The sequence below is a fragment of the Grampus griseus genome, assembly GCF_964374135.1.
Source record: "Grampus griseus genome assembly, chromosome: 10".
Classification (NCBI taxonomy): Eukaryota; Metazoa; Chordata; class Mammalia; order Artiodactyla; family Delphinidae; genus Grampus; species Grampus griseus.
The window spans coordinates 99,892,640-99,913,027 of NC_139004.1; the positions used below are offsets into that span (position 1 = coordinate 99,892,640).

At 39.6% G+C, this 20,388-nt stretch overlaps 1 protein-coding gene across 8 annotated transcripts in view; it reads right to left on the minus strand.

The window, feature by feature from the left end:
• TMCC1 (transmembrane and coiled-coil domain family 1) overlaps positions 1 to 20,388 on the minus strand; it is a 228,999-nt gene that overhangs the window by 53,768 nt on the left and 154,843 nt on the right. Inside the window, exon 1 of one of the 8 annotated variants that reach the window (XM_082662859.1) lies at positions 14,293 to 14,430. The exons of the other annotated variants lie outside the window; for them this stretch is intronic. Coding sequence (XP_082518985.1) covers positions 14,293 to 14,319 — 27 coding nt within the window. The 5' untranslated portion in view covers positions 14,320 to 14,430. Of the gene's footprint in view, positions 1 to 14,292; positions 14,431 to 20,388 lie in introns of those variants that run through there. 8 annotated transcript variants of the gene reach the window in all.

The window sequence follows — 20,388 nt, forward strand, 5'->3', positions numbered from 1 at the left end:
TATTAAATGAAGGAATAAATGAGTAAGTAAAACTCTGGGAATAGTTAAAATTTAGGACAAAAGACAAAGATAAATTTTACTCTGTTGCAGATTAGATGATCTCAGAGTAAATATTCACCTGTCTCCTGTTTTTTCCTGAGACATTATGTCTTAACGCATTCTGCCATCTACTTTGGTAGTTTTAACCTGAGAAGTCAAAAGCTTGAAGAGAGGTGAGAAACTAGAGGTGTTCTTAGTGAAACATGATAAGGATTGGAGTAAAGTAGTGGCAGAGGAAATGTGAAAGAAAGGCCTAGTGATTCTTCTGAAGAAGGAACCAACAGGATTTGTTGACTACATATTAGAGATGAAAGAGAAGAATGAATAAAGATGAGGCCCCTATACGGGAAAAGAATCTAAAAAAGAGTGGATATACGTATATGTATAACTGACTCACTTTGCTGTACACCTGAAACTAACACAACATTGTAAATCAACTATATTCCAATAAAATTTTTTTTTAAAGTTAAAAAAAAAAAAAAGATGAGGCCCAAGTTTCCAGTCTAAGAGAGTGATGACGCAATAGGGAAGATGAAAAACAGGGTTAGTTTTAGGAAGGACAATTATGAATTCAAATTTAGATATTTTGAATTGCAATAAGGAAAAGATAATCATTTAGAAATGGTTAGAAAGAAAGTGAAGCTGGTATTCTGATCCAAAGAAAAGGATCTCCTAGACATACTTCTATTAACTAGTGTCAACATTTAATGTAAGATGACAAATATGAAGCCAAATATTTACATGTTCTTTGGCCCAAGTGTGCTTACATTAAATAGGAACAGCGTATAAGGGAACAAGTCTTGCTAAGGTCAAAGCAACTAACTTCTAAATTCCAAACTCACATCAGGTTTATAGTAGTCAAAGTGGCTGAATGAGAATCTGTACTGTTCCTGAAATTATCACAAGCACAGGTTCACTAAGCTGAAGCTAGGAAACAACTCACTCCAATAAACTCACTTCAGTGAACTGCAATCAATGTATATACAATAAATATATACACAGCAATAGTATACTTATGATTATAATCACAGAGGGGAAAAGGAAGAAGACAAGGAAGATAACGCACACCTTCTACTGGCGTCAATAAATATGTTCTAATATAAAAAGTATAGCGAATTAATGTCCCTTCAGATGCTAACTCATTTATTATATTAAAAAAATCTTAAACTGATGTAGAGTTGATTTACAATGTTGTGTTAACTTATGGTGTACAGCAAAGTGATTCAGTTATATATATTTTTTCATATTCTATTCTATTATGGTTTATTTCAGGATATTGAGTACAGTTTCCTGTGCTATACAGTAGGACCTTGCTGTTTATCTATTTTATATATCATAGTTTGTATCTGCTAATCCCTAACTCCTAATTTATCCCCACCCCCACCTCCTTTCCCCCTGGTAACCATAAGTTTCTTTTCTATGTCTGTGAGTCTGTTTCTGTTTTGTAAATAAGTTCATTTGTGTCACAGTTTAGATTCCACATGTAAGTGATATCATATGGTATTTGTCTTTCTTTTTGTCTTACTTCACTTAGTATGATCATCTCTAGGCCCATCTACATTGTTGCAAATGACATTATTTCCTTTTTTATTGCTGAGTAGTATTCACATTGTGTATCTATGCCACATCTTCTTTATAAATTCATCTGTCAATGGACATTTAGGTTGCTTCCATGTCTTGGCTATTGTAAATAGTGCTGGTATGAACACTGGGGTGCATGTACCTTTCCAAATTAGAGTTTTTTCTGGAAATGTGACCAGGAGTGCAATCGTATGACAACTCTATTTTTTTAATTAATTAATTAATTTATGGCTGCATTGGGTCTTCGTTTCTGCGTGTGGGCTTTCTCTAGTTGCAGTGAGTAGGGGCTGCTCTTCGTTGTGGTGCACGGGCTTCTCATTGCGGTAGCTTCTCTTGTTGCGGAGCACGGGCTCCAGGCACGCAGGCTTCAGTAGTTGTGGCGTGCGGGCTCAGTAGTAGTGGCTTGTGGGCTCTAAAGTGCAGATTCAGTAGTTGTGGCACACGGGCTTAGTTGCTCCGCGGCACGTGGGATCTTCCCCGACCAAGGCTAGAACCCGTGTCCCCTGCATTGACAGGCAGATTCTTAACCACTGCACCACCAGGGAAGTCCAGCAACTCTCTTTTTAATTTTTTAAGGAACCTCCATACTGTTTTCCATAGTGGCTGCACCAATTTACATTCCTGTCAACAGTGTAGAAGAGTCCCCTTTTCTGCACACCCTCTCCAGCATTTGTTGTTTGTAGACTTATAATGATGGCCATTCTGACTGGTGTGAGGTGGTACCTCATCATAGTTTTGATTTGCATTTCTCTAATAACTAGCGATGTTGAGCACTTTAGATACTAATTTAGACATCAATGTTTCCTCAGAAAAATATCTTAGATGAAAAAGAGGGAATGGCACCAAATAAGTGCTGTGACAAGAGCACCAGGGTGCTAACAGCATACTGCTACCCCTAATACCTGTACTGCTGGGGTTCTCCCTTTCCAGTGAGAAAAGAAAAGAAGAGGGAAGGGCAGAGGGAGATGAAATATGCCGGGGGCTCTGCTTGCAACCAGGGTTACTCCTGACATTTTGGCCATTATGTCATCCATGGGCTCTATTCACGAAAGCCAGAATCACTCCCCTCTCCACATCTTTGCGACAACCAAAATACCCTCTCACATTTCCAAAAGCCAGGGTGGGCAGTGGGGTGGAGAGGTGGAGGTGGGGTAGGAGTTGATAAGTTCCTGGACACCTGAACTTTACAATTCAAGAATTTTCATGAAATATGGTTCATTCATTAAATATCTATAAGCCTTCAATCTTGATTTTACTTGTCAGAATCCAGTAATAAATGCCATCATGTTCACTGGCCTGATTTCCTTAGGCTCAACCTATTTGAAATACTTCCAAAAAAAAAAATCTAATATAGCAATAAAATGATGTATTCACAGAAGAGAGAGGAAACCCTGTTCCGAGGTTTCTGTATTCCGTTAGACTACACGTAGGTTTGCTACAGTATTTGAATGGGTTAATTAACACAGGCTATCACTAAACTCTGTAATTTCACTACGGTAACAGTGAAATAAGGACTTACAGCTGCAGGTCAACAACCTGGGGTCCCAGTGAAACTACTCATAAAGTAAGGCTCCCTAAAAGTTATGAGACCAATTTATTTATAATTACATAAAAGAAGGGGGATACATATGGTGGGGCCTACATTTGCTTCTGGTTCTCCAGGACCAGGCAGACAATGTAGGCTCAATAAATGTCTGTTGAATGAATCCATAAGAAATAAGAATATAAATCATATCACCTCAAATACATGCTTATGCTATTTAAATCTACAGATAGTTGTGGCTGGTTTCTGAATTGGAATCTTCCATTTTTTTGCATTCAATGTTTTACAGAGCCACCTCTGATTGCTAGACAGTGTTTGCCTATGAATTAATTTTAGTCCTCTAAGGACTGAGTTAGTTTCTGATATTCTACAACCACATAAAAGGTAGAGTTACAAATTTTTTTTCTCCACAGAATTCCAAGCCAGAGTTGTAACAGACCGTAAAAGATAGTTTACCCCATGATTAAGTGAAAGCATCCACAATTAAAATGAGGAGACAAATTTCTCACATAAGACTAAGAAGCAATAAATATGGAAGACCTCTGTTTCCAAGCCATTATTTAGAAAATCAATATGGAACTGCCTCTAGTTTGTTCTTGACTTTGGCAGTCACTCAGGAAAAAAACATTTTCTATCTTCCCATGAATATTTTCTGACAAAATTACCTCTATCTCCTAATGATTTGATAAAAATTAATTTTCAAAACATTTTAAAGTTAAAATTAACTTTAAAGTTTAGATGATTGCTAAGGCTTCATAGGGTATTATAGAATTTGTAGACAATTAGTCTAGGGAGCTGGAAAGGAAAAGTCCTAATTAAAATTCCTAATAACTTAGTGCTTTCTCGTGCACGTTAAGGGGAAAACTTTAATAAGACAAATTTGCCCATGATCAACTGACAACAAATGTTCTTTGTTCTTAGTGGCTCTTTGTAAACAAAACTGAGATGGGGATATTGTTAAGCATCTCTCTTATTCTTTTCAACTACTGGGAACTCTGTTTTCTCTCAGGGTGTTTTATGTTGTAAGTATATCAACAACAATGTTTCTGTTATAACATCCTAATATTAAGGTAATATTAATAATGCTTCTTTTCTAGAATTTTAATTTCAAAGAATGACTAAGACAACCTAATTTTTTTTTTTCCTTTGGCCGCGCCACACAGCTTGTGGGATCTTAGTTCCCTGACCAGGGATTGAACCCAGGCCCTGGCAGTGAAAGCACCAAGTCCTAACCACTGGACCGCCAGGGAATTCCCAAGACAATCTAATTAAAATGTATTGCAATGTAACAAGAGCTTTGTCTAATTTAGGTTAATTAAGATCTTACCCACTAGGTAAGATCCCACAGTATCTAAAATACTTTGAGTTAAGAGATCTGCTAGAGAACCTAGTCACAGCATCTAATTTAGTCCCCGTGTTTGCTTTCTCTTTAATTGAAAATGGTGTTAAGAACAGTTGATCTTTCCATAAATCACATAATGTGGTGACTTATGCTTTACGTCTGAGAATACCACTGGATTCCAACTTTACAGCTCAAAAATTTAATTATTCTTTTCAGCTGCTTGACATCTTCAACTCTAAGCATGGCAATGTCTTTAGCCAAGGATTAATGAAGAGGTTGAAAAGGACAGGAAGCAAATTGCAACAATTCATCAGAGACTGTGTTCCAGGATGATATTGTAGAACTCTTTTCACTCATTCCTTCACTTACTCAGTTATGAATAATCAGTTATAACTTCCCCCTCAAAAGATATGAAAAACTCTCTTAAATGTACTGCTGGGGCTTCCCTGGTGGCATAGTGGTTAAGAATCTGCCTGTCAATGCAGGGGACACGGGTTCAATCCGTGTTCCAGGAAGATCCCAAATGCCGCGGAGCAACTAAGCCTGTGTGCTACAACTACCGAACCTGCACTCTAGAGCCCGCGAGCCACAACTACTGAAGCCCACATGCCTAGAGCCTGTGCTCTACAACAAGAGAAGACACTGCAATGAGAAGCCTGCACACCGCAACAAAGAGTAGCCCCCTCTCATAGCAACTAGAGAAAGCCCGTGCAGAGAAGCGAAGACCCAACGCAGCCAAAAATAAATAAATTAATTTAAAAAAATTTTTTTAATGTACTGCTGAAATCTAGATATCCTATGTCTTCAGAATATCCCTACTACTATAGTAATCCTATTAAAAAAGGAAATGAGTTTAATCTAGGGTAATTAAACTTAGAAAATCTAATGCCCTAGGAACTAGGGCTTCTTTTGTAAAGTATTTATTTATGTACTCCTAAACTTTAATAGTAACAATTTAATGCTAAGGAGACTGAAAATTTGTCTATTTTTCGAAGAATTAATAACAACCACAAAATACCTTTGTACACCTAATTTTAACATTAATAAGAAAACTGAGTTCAGTTCCCCGACAGGGAGCCAAAAACAAAGGAAAAAAAACCTGAAGCATTACAGTTTTACCTTAAGACTCTCAATGTTTTAGAAACTTTAGATCAAGTAAATGTTTAAAGTACATATATACACCATATGGTTACACCCATTTCACTGTACATTTTTAAATTAATTTAAAATTTCTATTTATTAATTGGTAGGCTACAGAGATTAATATCATGTAAATTAAGGTATGCCATTCTCACTTAAGGCAGATTTTGTTTCAGCAAAATAATGTGTAAATTAAGGATTTACATATAGAATGATATTTATTACATTTAAAAATATTATACTGGACTTAAAAGTGGCTATTTAAAGGAATCTAGAATGCCTGCTTTTGAAAGTAAATAATCACCCTACCAAAAGTTATAAGGCTTTGTCTAAATCCAGATTTTCCTATATACTAGTAGTTCCAGTTTAAGTCCAGTAAAATTCCTCATTTAACTTCTATGAGTACTTTGTAATCAAAGAAAAATAATCAGTTAAGAAATTGCTTTTTAAGTCTAATAAACTAGAAAGAGAAAATATGCTAAGTTTGAGACCTGTGTCTCTGTCCATTTCTGAGTCATAGGAAAATGTGTTACTTTATTTTTAAAATCAATCTATACATGTCTGTACCTGTAAATTCTGAATCTGCTAAAATCTAAAGATCTTGAGAGGTTATCTTGTGAAATAGTCTTATTTTACAGGTGAGGAATAAAAGCTCTTGCATGTTAAATGAATCCCCAAGTTCCTATCTAGTTGTGATAGGGCTGGGACTATAAACCACGTCTCTTGAGCCTCAGCCTCTGGCTGATATTATTCTCCTCTTTAGAGACAACTGAGGCTCTAGTGGCACTACAGCCTAGAACCCTTGCCTCCAAGGTGAAAATATTCACTCTGATCGTCAAAACCACAACCACCTGGTCAGTGAGAACCAGTAAGAGTTCTGCCTTACTCTAATCCTGCTTTCATGCCCCCAAAGAAATAATTAATTGTGTATAGTCTTTAGACCTTGCTCATTGTTTGAGGTATGAACAGCTGCCACCTGGATGTCCTGCACTTGGCTTTACTATTTCTCCCTACCCAGCTCCAAAACTCAGAGGTAATTTTTATATAATTAACTCAGTGGAGAGTAACAGTGAGTCAAATGATGCAAGCAATTTACCAGAGCTTGTACTGGGGAAACCTAAGATAAACAGACAAAAATTAGATTGTTTCATATAATAACCTATATTTGATAAATCATGTATGATAAAATGTATGTAGGATAAATGTAAATGTAATGATGTAGAATGTAAAAGCAGTATTAGTTTAGGAAGAAGTATGTAATAAAAGTTCCATCTTCTTCTACTGCTCTTGCAAATTTTGTGACCTAGTTGGCAGTTCTCTTCTTCAAAATGAAAACAGAGCTTTTAGAAATTAAAAGAATTATCTGAATAGAGAGAACAAACTACTGGTTACCAGTTGAGGAGAGAGGAGAGGGAAGGGGGAAGGGGCACCATGGGGAGAGGGGATTAAGAGGTACAAACTACTATGTATAAAATAAATAAGCTACAAGTATATATTGTACAGCACAGGGAATATGCCAATATTTTATAATAACTATAAATGAAGTATAACTTTAAAAATGGTGAATCACTATGTTATATACCTGAAACTTACATAATACTATAAATCAACTATAGTTCAATATATATATATAAAAGAATTATCTGAAGATGCAGAATTATGGTAAACTTCCTCTAGACTACTCACTCCCCCATTTCATTCACATACTAATCCATGTAGTCTTTACTTCTTTTTTTTTTTTTTTGCGGTACGCGGGCCTCTCACTGTTGTGGCCTCTCCCGTTGCGGAGCACAGCCTCCGGACGCGCAGGCTCAACGGCCATGGCTCACGGGCCCAGCCGCTCCGCGGCATGTGTGATCTTCCCGGACCAGGGCACGAACCCGTGTCCCCTGCATCGGCAGGCGGACTCTCAACCACTGCGCCACCAGGGAAGCCCCCTAATAGCTCTTTTGTGAGAATTATCTTGGAGTATTAGATCTTTCTGAACACCTCATCTCCAGTGATGGCCATTAACAGAATAAATGAAAAGCCTTTAACTCCAGGACACTTAAAAAAATTCCTGTGAACCCACCAGATAACTGTAAAATAGGATGATATAGGATCCAATTCCCTAATAAGGAAGAAGGCTTCACTTTGGTGCAGCAGGGGATGTCAAAGACATTTAATATTGTTGAACTTCAACTGGGCATCAAAAGCTCCTTGGGACCCTCATAAGAATGTCTTCCCTGAACTTGCAATCAGTCCCTAGATTGATTAAATTAACAGGTCCCTAGATCTTTCAAATAGACAATATGTATGAGGAACCACTAAAAAAAAAAAAAAAAAAAAAAAAAAAAAGCCAACTTGAATTAGGCTTCTCCACTCCCCAGGAATGATTCTGTATAAACTTTTCCTCACAAGGTTCTACCGAACAAAAAATACTGTCTTCCACCCAAGTACCAATTCTAAACAGTTTGAATTCTCTATTTATCCTCAGACTTCAAACAACCACTAAACTTTTCATTAAGAGCAGATAATAATGAAAGGACATATTCTAATCATATTTCCTGGGCTTCTATATCTCAACTTTTCTTATTTTATTTGTCTGGAAAAAATTCTAAATTGTTCCCCAAACTATTTAAAAATCAAATACAGGCTCCTAAATATATCTGACTGGTAGAGGAATCCCTGTACTTTAGGTACTGAAGATGCACATGCAGTTCATACTCATACACACACATACACATGCACACGCACACTCGTGCCCTTCCCTTGCCATCAACCCCCAACCCGCCCCTTACATATGGAGGTTAGGACTATAAACAAGAAGATGACAATTATGGTGATTTAGAAAGGAGCATCTCTGAGGTTGTCTCTTCTGTATTAGACCTCTTTAGACTATTTATTGAAGGGAAGAATGTTTTCCTTCCTACCTCCAACCCTGTCCCCATTCCACCTTATAACACACACGCACACACACTCCTGTCCACGCTCAAGGTGAAACGTATATGAATTTAGGTACAAATGAGCCCACTTTTAGTTTAAAGGACTGTTATTTAATTAGAATCAAATTAGTGACATTCCTTACTCTCCAGCTGAAAGTAATCTCCCTTCTCTGAAGTTCTAAACTGTATCCTTTTTGTTATATATTACCTTCCTATTTTCATTTTTTTGCAAGCTTTTATATTTTCTAATAGAGACCACAAGTCCTTAGGTCAGGGCTGTGTCCTACACATCCCTGAACTCCTTATAGCACCCACCACAGTACTTTATACTGAGTGGCCAGTCATTGTTTTCATTCTTTTTTTAAAAAATTATTATTTATTTATTTGTTATTTATTTTTGTCTGCGTTGGGTCTTCGTTGCTGTGCACAGCCTTTCTCTAGTTGCCGTGAGCAGGGGCTACTCTTCGTTGCGGTGCGCAAGCTTCTCATTGCGGTGCCTTCTCTTGTTGTGGAGCATGGGCTCTAGGTACGCGGACTTCAGTAGTTGTGGCACACAGACTCAGTAGTTGTGGCTTGCGGGCTCTAGAGCGCAGGCTCAGGAGTTGTGGCGCACGGGCTTAGTTGCTCTGCGGCATGTGGGATCTTCCCGGACCAGGGCTCGAACCTGTGTCCCCTGCGTTGGCAGGAGGATTCTCAACCACTGCACCACCAGGGAAGCCCTGTTTTCATTCTTATATTAAATGAGTTCATATTTGTAAAGTGCTCTGAATAGTGCCTGCACATGCAAGTGCCACTGAAGTTTGTTAAATATTATAAATGAAAGAAACATCATTTTTCTCTTCTCTCTACTGAATTCTTCCTATCAGCATGATTTTTTTCCATCTCCCACCTTAAAGAAATTTCTTTTTGACTGCATTTCCTCTACCAGTTACTCCCTACTTCTCTGCTCCTTATTACAGTAAAACTCATAAAAATGGTATAAAACTCACTGTCTTCAAATTCCTCTCTTCCCATTCTCAAAGCCATTCAACTGGATTTTATCTCATTCTATCAAAAAGTTTTTGTCAAGGTGACCAATCATCGTCACATTACTATATCCAAAGACGAGTTCTTAGTCCTCATCTTACTTGACCTATCGGTGTGGCATGTGACACAGCTGATCTTTCCGCCCTCCTATGAAGTCTTTCTATAGTTGGCTTCCAGTACACATACTCTCATTTCCCTCCTCCCTCACAGGTTCCTCTTCCACTTCTCAAACTGAAGTGCTCAGGGCTCAGAGCTTTTTCCTCTTCTCTTCTTTACACTCATTCTCTCTCTTGATGACTTCACCTAGTCTCATGACTTTAAATATCATCTAATTGTGATACCTTCTTAAATTTTATTTTCAGTCTCAACATCTCCTAAATTCCAGTCTCATACAGCCAACTGTCTATTCGACATTCCCACCTGGATATCTAGTAGACATCTCAAACTGAACTCTTCCTCTTTCCCACAAAACCTGCCCCACCAGCAGACTTTTTATCTCAAGGACAAATCCATTCTTCCAGCTGTTCAAGCTAAAATCCTTGTAGTCATCAATTTCTCTCTTATAGCCAATCCACCAGAAAATCCTGTTGGTTCTACATTCAAAATACATCAAAAATCTAAATACTTCTCATTATCTTCACTTCTACTACTTTAGTCTGAGCCATGATCATACCTCGTCTGGATTAGTACAATGGCCTCCTCACTGGTCTCCCTTGTTGCCATATAATCTATTCTCAATACAACAGCCAGAATGATCCTTTAAAAACCTAAGTCAAATCACGTCACTCCCCTGCTTAATTTTTTCTATGTGTCCTCCTTACACTCAAAGAGAAAACTAGTCCTTAAAAATGGCTTTCAGGGGCATACCTGATTTGGCCCTCTGTGTGGCAGATTAATAGCACAAATTCATCCAATCTAGTATGCCCTTCCCTTTACAATTTGACTTTCCCATTCCTCCCATCAAGAGATGGAATCTATTTCTCCATCCCGTGATAAGGTCCAAGGTTTGGCCATGGACTTGTTTTGGCCCAGTGAAACATTACCAAATGTCACACAAGCAGAGACTTGAAAAGTGTTTGTGCCTGGGGCTTGCTTTCTCTTGCTATACCGAGACCTTCAGCAGGCTTTACAGCTCAGTCAACGACAACTCTATCCTTATAGCTGTTCAGGCTAAAATCCTTGTACCACAAGGAGAGAGGCTCAGCTGTACCAACCGCCAAACATGTCTTGAATGACCTAACAACTACAGTGACTCCCCAGGCAAGACCAGCACAAGAACACCTAACTGAGCCCAGCCCAAATACCTGACTCATAGAATTATGAGCAAATAAAATAGTTGTTTAAAGTCACTAAGTTTTGGGGTGCTTTGTTATACAGCAATAGATAACTGAGGCACTCGATTACATCTTTGACACCCCAATTAACTACCACTCTACACTCCCTTATTCTTACTCTAGTCACACCAACCTCTTTCCTATTCCTTGTATCCATCAGGAACACTCTTGCCTTTGTTCTGTACCCTCTGTTGGGAATGCTCACTGCTCAGACAGCTGTATGGCTAACCTGCTTGCCTCTTTCAAGCCCTTCCTCAAATGTCTTCTTTAATGAGGCTTACACTTACTATCCAATTAAAAATGGCAGCCCAGGGACTTCCCTGGTGGTGCAGTGGTTAAGAATCTGCCTGGCAATGCAGGGGATGCGGGTTCGAGCCCTGGTCTGGGAAGATCCCACATGCCACGAAGCAACTGAGCTCATGCACCACAACTCTTGAGCCTGCACTCTAGAGCCCACAAGCCACAACTACTGAGTCTGTGTGCCACAACTACTGAAGCCCCTGCGCCTTAGAGCCCGTGCACTACAACAAGAGAAGCCACTTCAACGAGAAGCACGTGTACCACAACGTAGAGTAGCCCCCGTCTGCCGTAACTAGAGAAAGGCTGTGCACAGCAACGAAGACCCAACGCAGCCAAAAATAAATAAATAGATAAATTTATCCCCCCCCCCAAAAAGGCAGCCTGCCCCCAGCACTTCCAATCTCCCTTTCCCAGCTTTATTATTTTATAGCCCACACCTAACATACTCCTAGTTAACTTAATAGGCTTATTACTTGTCATCTTCCCCAACTAGAATGTAAGCTGCATGAGGGCAGACAATCCATCTCAACTCCCAAACTCTGATATACAGCAGAATCTGAATAACTGTTTGTTCAGTGAACAAATGATTGGCCTATACCATCCTCTCTTTCAGATAGGATATACTGGAGCTCTGGCATTTAATTTCTGGCGTGAATTAAAATAATCAATGACAAATGTTTTTAAGCATTAGGTCAGAGTTCTCGACCTGTTTTCCCTCTAACAGTCTTAAGGGATATAAAACATTCTCATGAGGAGAAGGAAGGCATTTTGAGCACTGGGAGGAGGGAAACACTGCAACATGAAACAGTCTCCTGCTGCTGCCTTACTGTACACTTCTCATCCACCATTCAAATCACTATTCTAGCTATTTCTTTTGAATGAAACTCAATTAAAAAGAAATCCCACAATTACAAAATAATGTGGGCAGAACTTTGCATCGTTCCTATGGAATCTGACTTTTATGTGGCATTCTGAGCTCTATGAAGTGATGAGATTTAGGTCAAGCAGCAGTTTGAGGTTTAGATGGGAGGGGAGTTTTGTTTTATCTATCAAAAGTTCACCATTTAATAAAGTGACAGCCCAATGTAAATAACAATTGTTTAAAAGATAGCATCTATACAGAACCAAATGATTACACATGCTATGTTCTAAATTGTCACTGTAATTTCTGTGCATTTGTACAGAAAAGCAAGGCAACTTATACAGATGAGTGGTGCTGCAGGGTTATTAAGAAAGGAAAGAGGAAATTATTCATCTTTAAAACTGGTCAACAACTGGGAATATTATCTTATGTATTTAAAATATAAGTTCAATATATATACAATGCATTCTATAATATCCCACTTCCTGAAACTCTCCATTTATTTCCTAGAGTCTGATATGTTTTCCCCTCTAGAGTTTTCTTCCTTCAAAATGTTTATTCTGTAGCTTTCACAAAGTGTGTTGCAACCTCATGCAAGGAGGTTATATGTAAACCCCTATCTAGAGCAGTTTGATGTATCCAGATAGCCATATTAAGAATTTCAGAAACTAGAGCAAGTACCTCATTTCTGAACATTTTAATCATTGTTTCAATAGGAGTATTTTAGTTCACCAGATTTGACGAATAGTTTGGGTAAGTGAGACAGAGACATGAGTAGTGAAGCAAGGAAACACAATCATTCACTCAGGTACTAAGTATACACTTTTGGCAAGCTTCCTCTACTCATGGATTAATGCAATAAATGGAGAAAATAAAATCAATTATGAATATTTAGATTATGTTTTATGTTTCCCTCCTCTTTTTGGACTGTCAATAATGGTGAAAAAGGAGTTAACTTCTGTTTTACTATCAGTCTCCACCCCCTATCCTTTTAGGTTTTACCTATGAATTCTTTCCTTTTGACCACCCCATTCAACCTGGGCTCGCATTCTTAATAAAACATAGATAAGTAAACTGACCTTTTATTACCTCAGAACAAACAGAGATGTGCCAGGGTTTTAAAATCCAAGAGACAGAACAAACAACAGAAATAAAAGGGTACAGAGCAGGGAGGGGTACAATCTGTTAATAAAGTTGGCATTTAAATTATCAACCATAAGGAGTAAGAGGAATTTAATATCAAACTTCAGGGTGAAAAATCTGTTTGGATCTTAAATCCAATGGCTCACACCAAACAATATTAATAAACATTAGTTTTAGAATCAGGTAAAACTACAAAGAATCTGCTTTTCTTTAGCATTTATCTCAGAAAATATCTATGCATCGTTTTTAAAGCCAACACCAAAAAACCATGGTAAAATCAAGCTATAGGCAAGGTTTTGTACGCATGACTATGGATGAAATGTGAAAACGGTGGTTGTGCTGCATAAAGCTGGATCACCCTCCCATCTAGCTGTATCTCAGGGACTTGCTCTGGTGATCTGAAAACATGAACTAGCACCAAGATATGTGCATACTGCTTTACAATTCAGAAAATTGCCAAGTCTTCGGGAAAAATACACTGAAAACAAGTAGCTGAGTAATAAGAACCGTTTTTGGTTTTTTTTTTAATGTGAGAAATATTTCAAATGGTTTTAATCCAAATTCTCATTTGTTATGCATGCCTGGCATCTTCAAATTTAACCCAAGCTTTTCCCAAGCTGGCAAAAGCAAACGAAACTCTTTTGTTCATTGAAGAAAACACTTATTTTTGGATAACTATTTAGCCTGAGAGAGTGAGGATGACATTTACTCTGCACTGAAACAGCCCATCATATGGGAGAATGGGGACACTCTGGTATGATCTCAGCATGACCACACAGCCAAAGAACACCCTGTGCATTCTGCCTAAACACCTATGGGTAAAATGAACAACTAGGAAACACATAATATGCTTCTCAGTTATTGCAGTCTCACACAAGTCAGACCCAAAATAGCAAATACCCGTGGCTGAGATCTAGTGCTGAAAAACGCTAAGTTTCAGCAGCTCACAGCATTTCCTGTGTCTGTCTATTCAACCAGCCCCCACTTAAAGCTGTAGAATTATAAGATTAAGGAAGAGACTTTTTAAAAAGACAGATACACACACATATACAACATACGGTTTCCGAGGAGAGTGAGGGTTCCATGCTTGTGAGGGAGGAGGAGGAGGAATGTGTCGAATAACCCTCGGGTTTCTCCCAGATTTGAACATGCTGTACTGTGGCATGAGGTCAGCAGAGACTGACACCAGCCCTGTGAGGCTGAATTCTACCCTGACAAAGCAGTATCACTGTAATATGAAGCAAGAGGATCCAGGGCATGTTGGCCGGTGTACAGAGTGGCTGTTCTAGAAAGTAATGGCAATTCCAAAACAAGAGATCTATGCTGTCACATGAGATAATCTTCAGCCCAGTTAAGCAATAAGCACCCAAAATACATTGAATCCCAAACACAGGCAGCTCAAAGCATCAGGAAAATACTTTTTTCCTCAAACCTATTTTGTATCTGGAGGAAATGAACAGGAAGTGGGAATCTGAAGAACTACAGGTTACTTTGTTTTGTATCACAAATAATATACTGATTCTATTCTAAGACGAGGCACAGTCTTTTGGCCACTGTGACCTAGCTGAGGAGCCCCAAAAGTTCTCTGTGACTTTACAAGGAAGAAGGGAGAATATTCTGAAAAAATATTTCTGGTAATAGATATATGCTGGAACTTAAGGTATGGTTAAAAAACTTCATTTCTCACATACACCCAAAAAGCAGAGGTTGCTACGAACCTAATGCATATTATTGTTTCTTTTTAGGTCACCAAGAATGTATACAACTGTACTGTTAGAAATTCTTCCCTGAAATAAGGGGAACACACAAAAAAAGTCCTAAATAGAAAAAGGAACCAGAAGATGGAATTTCTGTCAAGAAAAAACATAGGACAATGTATATAATCCTTTACATTTTGTGGTCTCCCTTACATTATGAAAGTTTCACTCTAGACCAAAAGTGACGCAATCCTTTTATCATTCTCAAAAAGACAAAACTATGGTGAAAAGAATGAATTATGAATTATGGATTAATGGTGGGGTTAGGTGTGACTAACAAGGCAGTCTTTCAGAGTGATGGAACACATGAACACACACATGCACATGCAAAATTAGCACACAGCATCAGCTTTCTCTCAAATGTCTCTCAAGCTTTCTTCTGAATCCCAGTTCTGCCATTTCTGAGAAGCACAACAGTATTAATGAAAACAACTCAGGCCTTCATAATTTCGGAGACTCTTACTTCCTCTTCAAGCGCTTCAGACTGCCTCACATAAAGCATGAGCCCAATGTATATTAGCTACCTTTTCTATTCATATTTGCATCACAGATGTATTCTCATAGACACCAATCACCATGGATTTCTATGCGGAAACTGAAAGTTTGCAAATCAGAATGAGAGTTCAAAGTTCTTTGCTTCCCCTGTGGCAGCTGACGACATCTCCAACAGATAAACTGCATCAAAGAGAAGCATGTCTACTGCTTGTTAATTTAGTAGCAGTAGCAGCAGCAGCAGCAGCAGCAGCATGACAACTAAAGCTTGAACTTTGCACTTGTTGTCAAGAAGAAAATGGCACAGGATAAATCAATGAATAAAAACTGTTCTGCTCTTGTATTCTTTTCTGGTCTTTCTATACTCTTTTTCTGGTCTATTAGTCTTATATTTCCAAACAATATTTCTCAACTCAACCATGGGAAGGATAAGAAGTGTGAAAAGAGCTGAGAGATCAAAGCTATGAAGCACTCAAGATCTGCTTAGTTCCATATTTGGAAATTAATCATAGATATTTTATTGGTGGGGTGAGAAGGGTCTTCAAAGGGTATGAATATGAGAATTAATTCTAAGAAGTGACATCCTCTTGGTTCAAAGCAAAGTCTACCCATCTCCACAAACTATAGTACTATTTTGGCCTCTTGTACTCACCTCTGTTTTCCACTCAGACTTCATTACCTCACCAGTGTTCTCTCCTCCCTGTCTCCTGAAGAAAAATGTCCAAGATTCCAGAAGACACATGGATAAACTATTATATGACTATGCTTCATAACATTTAGCTCTTCTGGGACTTACAAGTTAATCAAATGGGATATACCTATGACCTTATTAACACGTGGTAGTGTTCTACCTCACCACTGAGATCACCAATCTCAGGACTTCGGAATCATCCCTTTGGAACTACATCTTAAGCTTTCATATATAATAAATTAAATCTCACTGGTGCTACCCTATTCCTTCCCCCTCCTCTGCCCACCAGGATCTACTATCTTTCAAGACAAAGTCAAGGTGGTATAAAGAAATCAGGCAGAACTGGATTAGAAACATGACTCTACTGATTCCTGACTGTGCAACTTTCATAATCACTGAACATCAGTTTCTTCATCAAAATAAGAATACAGCACACCCTTCAGAATTGTTTTGAGCACTGACACACATACTATCAGATGCTACTACTACTACAGTGAATAAAACCAAATTTCAAGAATTATCTCTTCTATGTACATGGCTCTTTATGGAAGTTTTCAAAGTAATTAATTCAATATAATCTCCATTTTACAAAAAAGGAGATTGAGGCTTGCACAAGGTCCGGAATATGGTAGGGCCTCTGTAAATATCACCTACTATTCTTTTTTTTTTTTTTTAGATTTTTGTTGTTGTTGTTGATGTGGACCATTTTTAAAGTCTTTATTGCATTTGTTACATCATTGCTTCTGTTTTATGTTTTGGGTTTTTTGGCCCCGAAGCACATGGGAACTTAGCTCCCTGACCAGGGATGGAACCCGAACCGCCTGCATTGGAAGGTGAAGTCTTAACCACTGGACCGCCAGGGAAGTCCCTATCAGCTACTATTCTGAAGACTGACTTACTCAAGGTTACATAACTAGTGTAGGTTAGGATTAGAATGGAGGAATTCTGACTCTTCACTAACATTTTTTTTTTGTTTTTAAATTGATTTTTGGCTGTATTGGGTCTTCGTTGCTGCGCGGGCTTTCTCTAGTTGAGCAGGGGCTACTTGTCGTTACGGTGTGCAGGCTTCTCATTGTGGTGGCTTCTCTTGTTGCGCAGCATGGGCTCTAGGTGTGCGGGTTTCAGTAGCAACATGTGGGCTCAGTAGTTGTGGCTCACAGGCTCTCGAGTGCAGGCTCAGTAGTTGTGGCGCACGGGCTTAGCTGCCCCACGGCATGCGGTATCTTCCTGGACCAGGGCTCGAACCCGTGTCCCCTGCATTGGCAGGCGGATTCTTAACCACTGCGCCGCCAGGGAAGCCCTAAAGCACCTTTTAAAAACTGATTTTTGGGGCTTCCCTGGCGACGCAGTGGCTGAGAGTCCGCCTGCCAATGCAGGGGACACGGGTTCGTACCCCGGTCCAGGAAGATCCCACATGCCGCGGAGATGCTAGGCCCGTGAGCCATGGCCGCTGAGCCTGCGCGTCCGGAGCCTGTGCTCCGCAACAGGAGAGGCCACAACAGTGAGAGGCCCGCGTACCGAAAACAACAACAACAACAACAACAACAACTTATTTTCTGTTACTCATGGCACCCGTTTCTCTTTCCGTTTCTTCTGTGTGGCCACTGGGACTCTCTTTCTTCCAGTGCCAGTGGCGGGGGTGGGGGAGGGGGAGGGCTTGCTTTGGCTTTGTGTGTGTGACATGAGTGGGACCAGGAGGATCCGAGCCTGGCAGCGAGGTCTGGGTGATGAGGGTGGTGGTGGTGGTGCAAGTTAAGAGCCCAGTCAAGGTGGGGTTGGGGTTGGTTTGTGCCGCTGTCCGTGATGACGAGTTCCTTGGCCAGCAGGACGCGGCTGTTCAGCTCCTCTCAGCCCTGGGAGGCGCCTGCATCCTGGAACCACTAAGGCAGGAGCGCCGGGGTCCCGGCTCCCGGCTCCCGCCACCCGCGAGTACAGGCGTCCTCTGCCTTCACTAACATTCTTTCCACTATTTTGCCATTCAGTTATTTGCATCCATTTCTGTGCTTCTGTGTTTACTTGGAGGAAATAAAATTATAAATTATATTTCTCATGCTCTAGCTCTGTCATTTATTTTTTCTACATTGGCTTTATCTTATAAATTTACAGCAGCTTTTGCATACTTAAAGTTCCCTCAAAGTTTCTCTGTACATTCATCTTAATAACTGAAGATTCCATGACTTACTTCAACAAAAGAAGTTAAGACCATCAGGTCATTTCTTTTGTTTTTTGCGGTACGCAGGCCTCTCACTGTTGTGGCCTCTCCCGTTGCGGAGCACAGGCTCCGGTCGCACAGGCTCAGCGGCCATGGCTCACGGGCCCAGCCGCTCCGCAGCACGTGGGATCCTCCCAGACCGGGGCACGAACCCGTGTCCCCTGCATTGGCAGGCGGACTCTCAACCACTGCGCCACCAGGGAAGCCCAGGTCATTTCTTGATAGACTTCTAACACTACAACTTAACTCTGTAATTCCAACACTGTAATTCCTCCTCAGCAGATGTCTCATCTATTACTTACGGTTTCCAACGGTCTGCCACGGGGAAAGGACCCTCTGATCTAAATATCTTTTTTTAAAAAATATATTTATTTTACTTATTTATTTTTTTGGCTGTGCCAAGTCTTAGTTGTGGCATGCGGGATCTTTGTTGCAGCATGCAGACTTCTTAGTTGTGGCATGCATGTGGGATCTAGTTCCCAGACCAGGGATCGAACCCAGGCCCCCTGCATTGGGAGCGTGGAGTCTTACCCACTGGACCACCAGGGAAGTCCCTGGTCTAAATATCTTGACCTCACACTCTTCACATAATTTACCTAGAAGCCAGATCAGAATTCTTTCATTTCTGCCATTTACATCTCTCCTTTTAAAACAATGCTTAAGAATCATTTCCTTTGCCAAGACAACTCAACAGTCTTTTCAACAAATGATACTGGGACAAGTGGCTATCAACATGCAAAAGAATGAAGTTGGACTCTTCCTCACACAATATACAAAAATTAACTCAAAATGAATCGAGGATCTAAATGTAAGACCTAAAACTATGAAACTCTTAGAAGAAAACATGGGTGTAAATCTTCATGACCTTGGATATAGTCAATGGTTTCTTAGATATGACACCAAAAGCATAAGCCACAAAAGAAAAAAAATAGATAAAACAGACCAAACTTCAAAGGACACCATTAAGAAACTGAAGAGACAACCCACAGAATGGGAAAAAATGTTTGCAACTCATAAGCGTTATAAGGGACTTGTACATAGATTATATAAAGAACCATTACAACTAAATATTAGAGAGAAAACCCAATTTAGAAATGGGCAAAGGACCTGAAGAGACATTTCTCAAAAGGAGACTGACAAATGGCCAATATGCACATGAAGAGATGCTCAACATCATTAGCCATTAGCGAAATGCAAATCAAAACCACAATGAGATACCACTTCATACCTAACTAGGATGGCGATAATAAAGAAGACAGACAATAACTAGAATTGGTGAGAATGTAGAGAAAATAGAACCCTCATAGACTGCTGGTAGGAATGTAAAATGGTGCAGTCCCTTGGTAAACAGTCTGGCAGTTCCTCAAATGATTAAATAGAGTTACGAAATGATCCAACAATTCCACTCCTAGGTACATGCCCAAGAGAAATAAAGACAAATGTCCATACAAAAACTTGTGCACAGATATTCACAACAGCATTATTCATTGTATCAAAAAAGTAGAAACAACTCAAATGTCCATCAACTGATGAATATGTAAAATGTGATATATCCATATAATTGAATATTATTTGGCAATAATAAGGAAATACTGATATACAACATACAGTATAATCTTATAAATTTATTTATTTTTATTTATTTATTATTTTTGGCTGTGTTGGTTCTTCGTTGCTGTGCACGGGCTTTCTCTAGCTGCAGCAAGCAGGCGCTACTCTTGTGGTGTGCGGGTGTTGCGCAGTGCGCGAGCTTCTCATTGCGGTGGCTTCTCTTGTTGTGGAGCACAGGCTCTAGGTGCAGGGGCTTCAGTAGTTGTGGCTCGTGGGCTCTAGAATGCAGGCTCAGTAGTTGTGGCGCATGGGCTTAGTTGCTCCGCAGCATGTGGGATCTTCCCGGACCAGGGCTTGAACCAGTGTCCCCTGCACTGCCAGGTAGACTCACAACCACTGCGCCACCACGGAAGCCCCACACAGTATAATCTTGAAAACAGTATGCTAAATT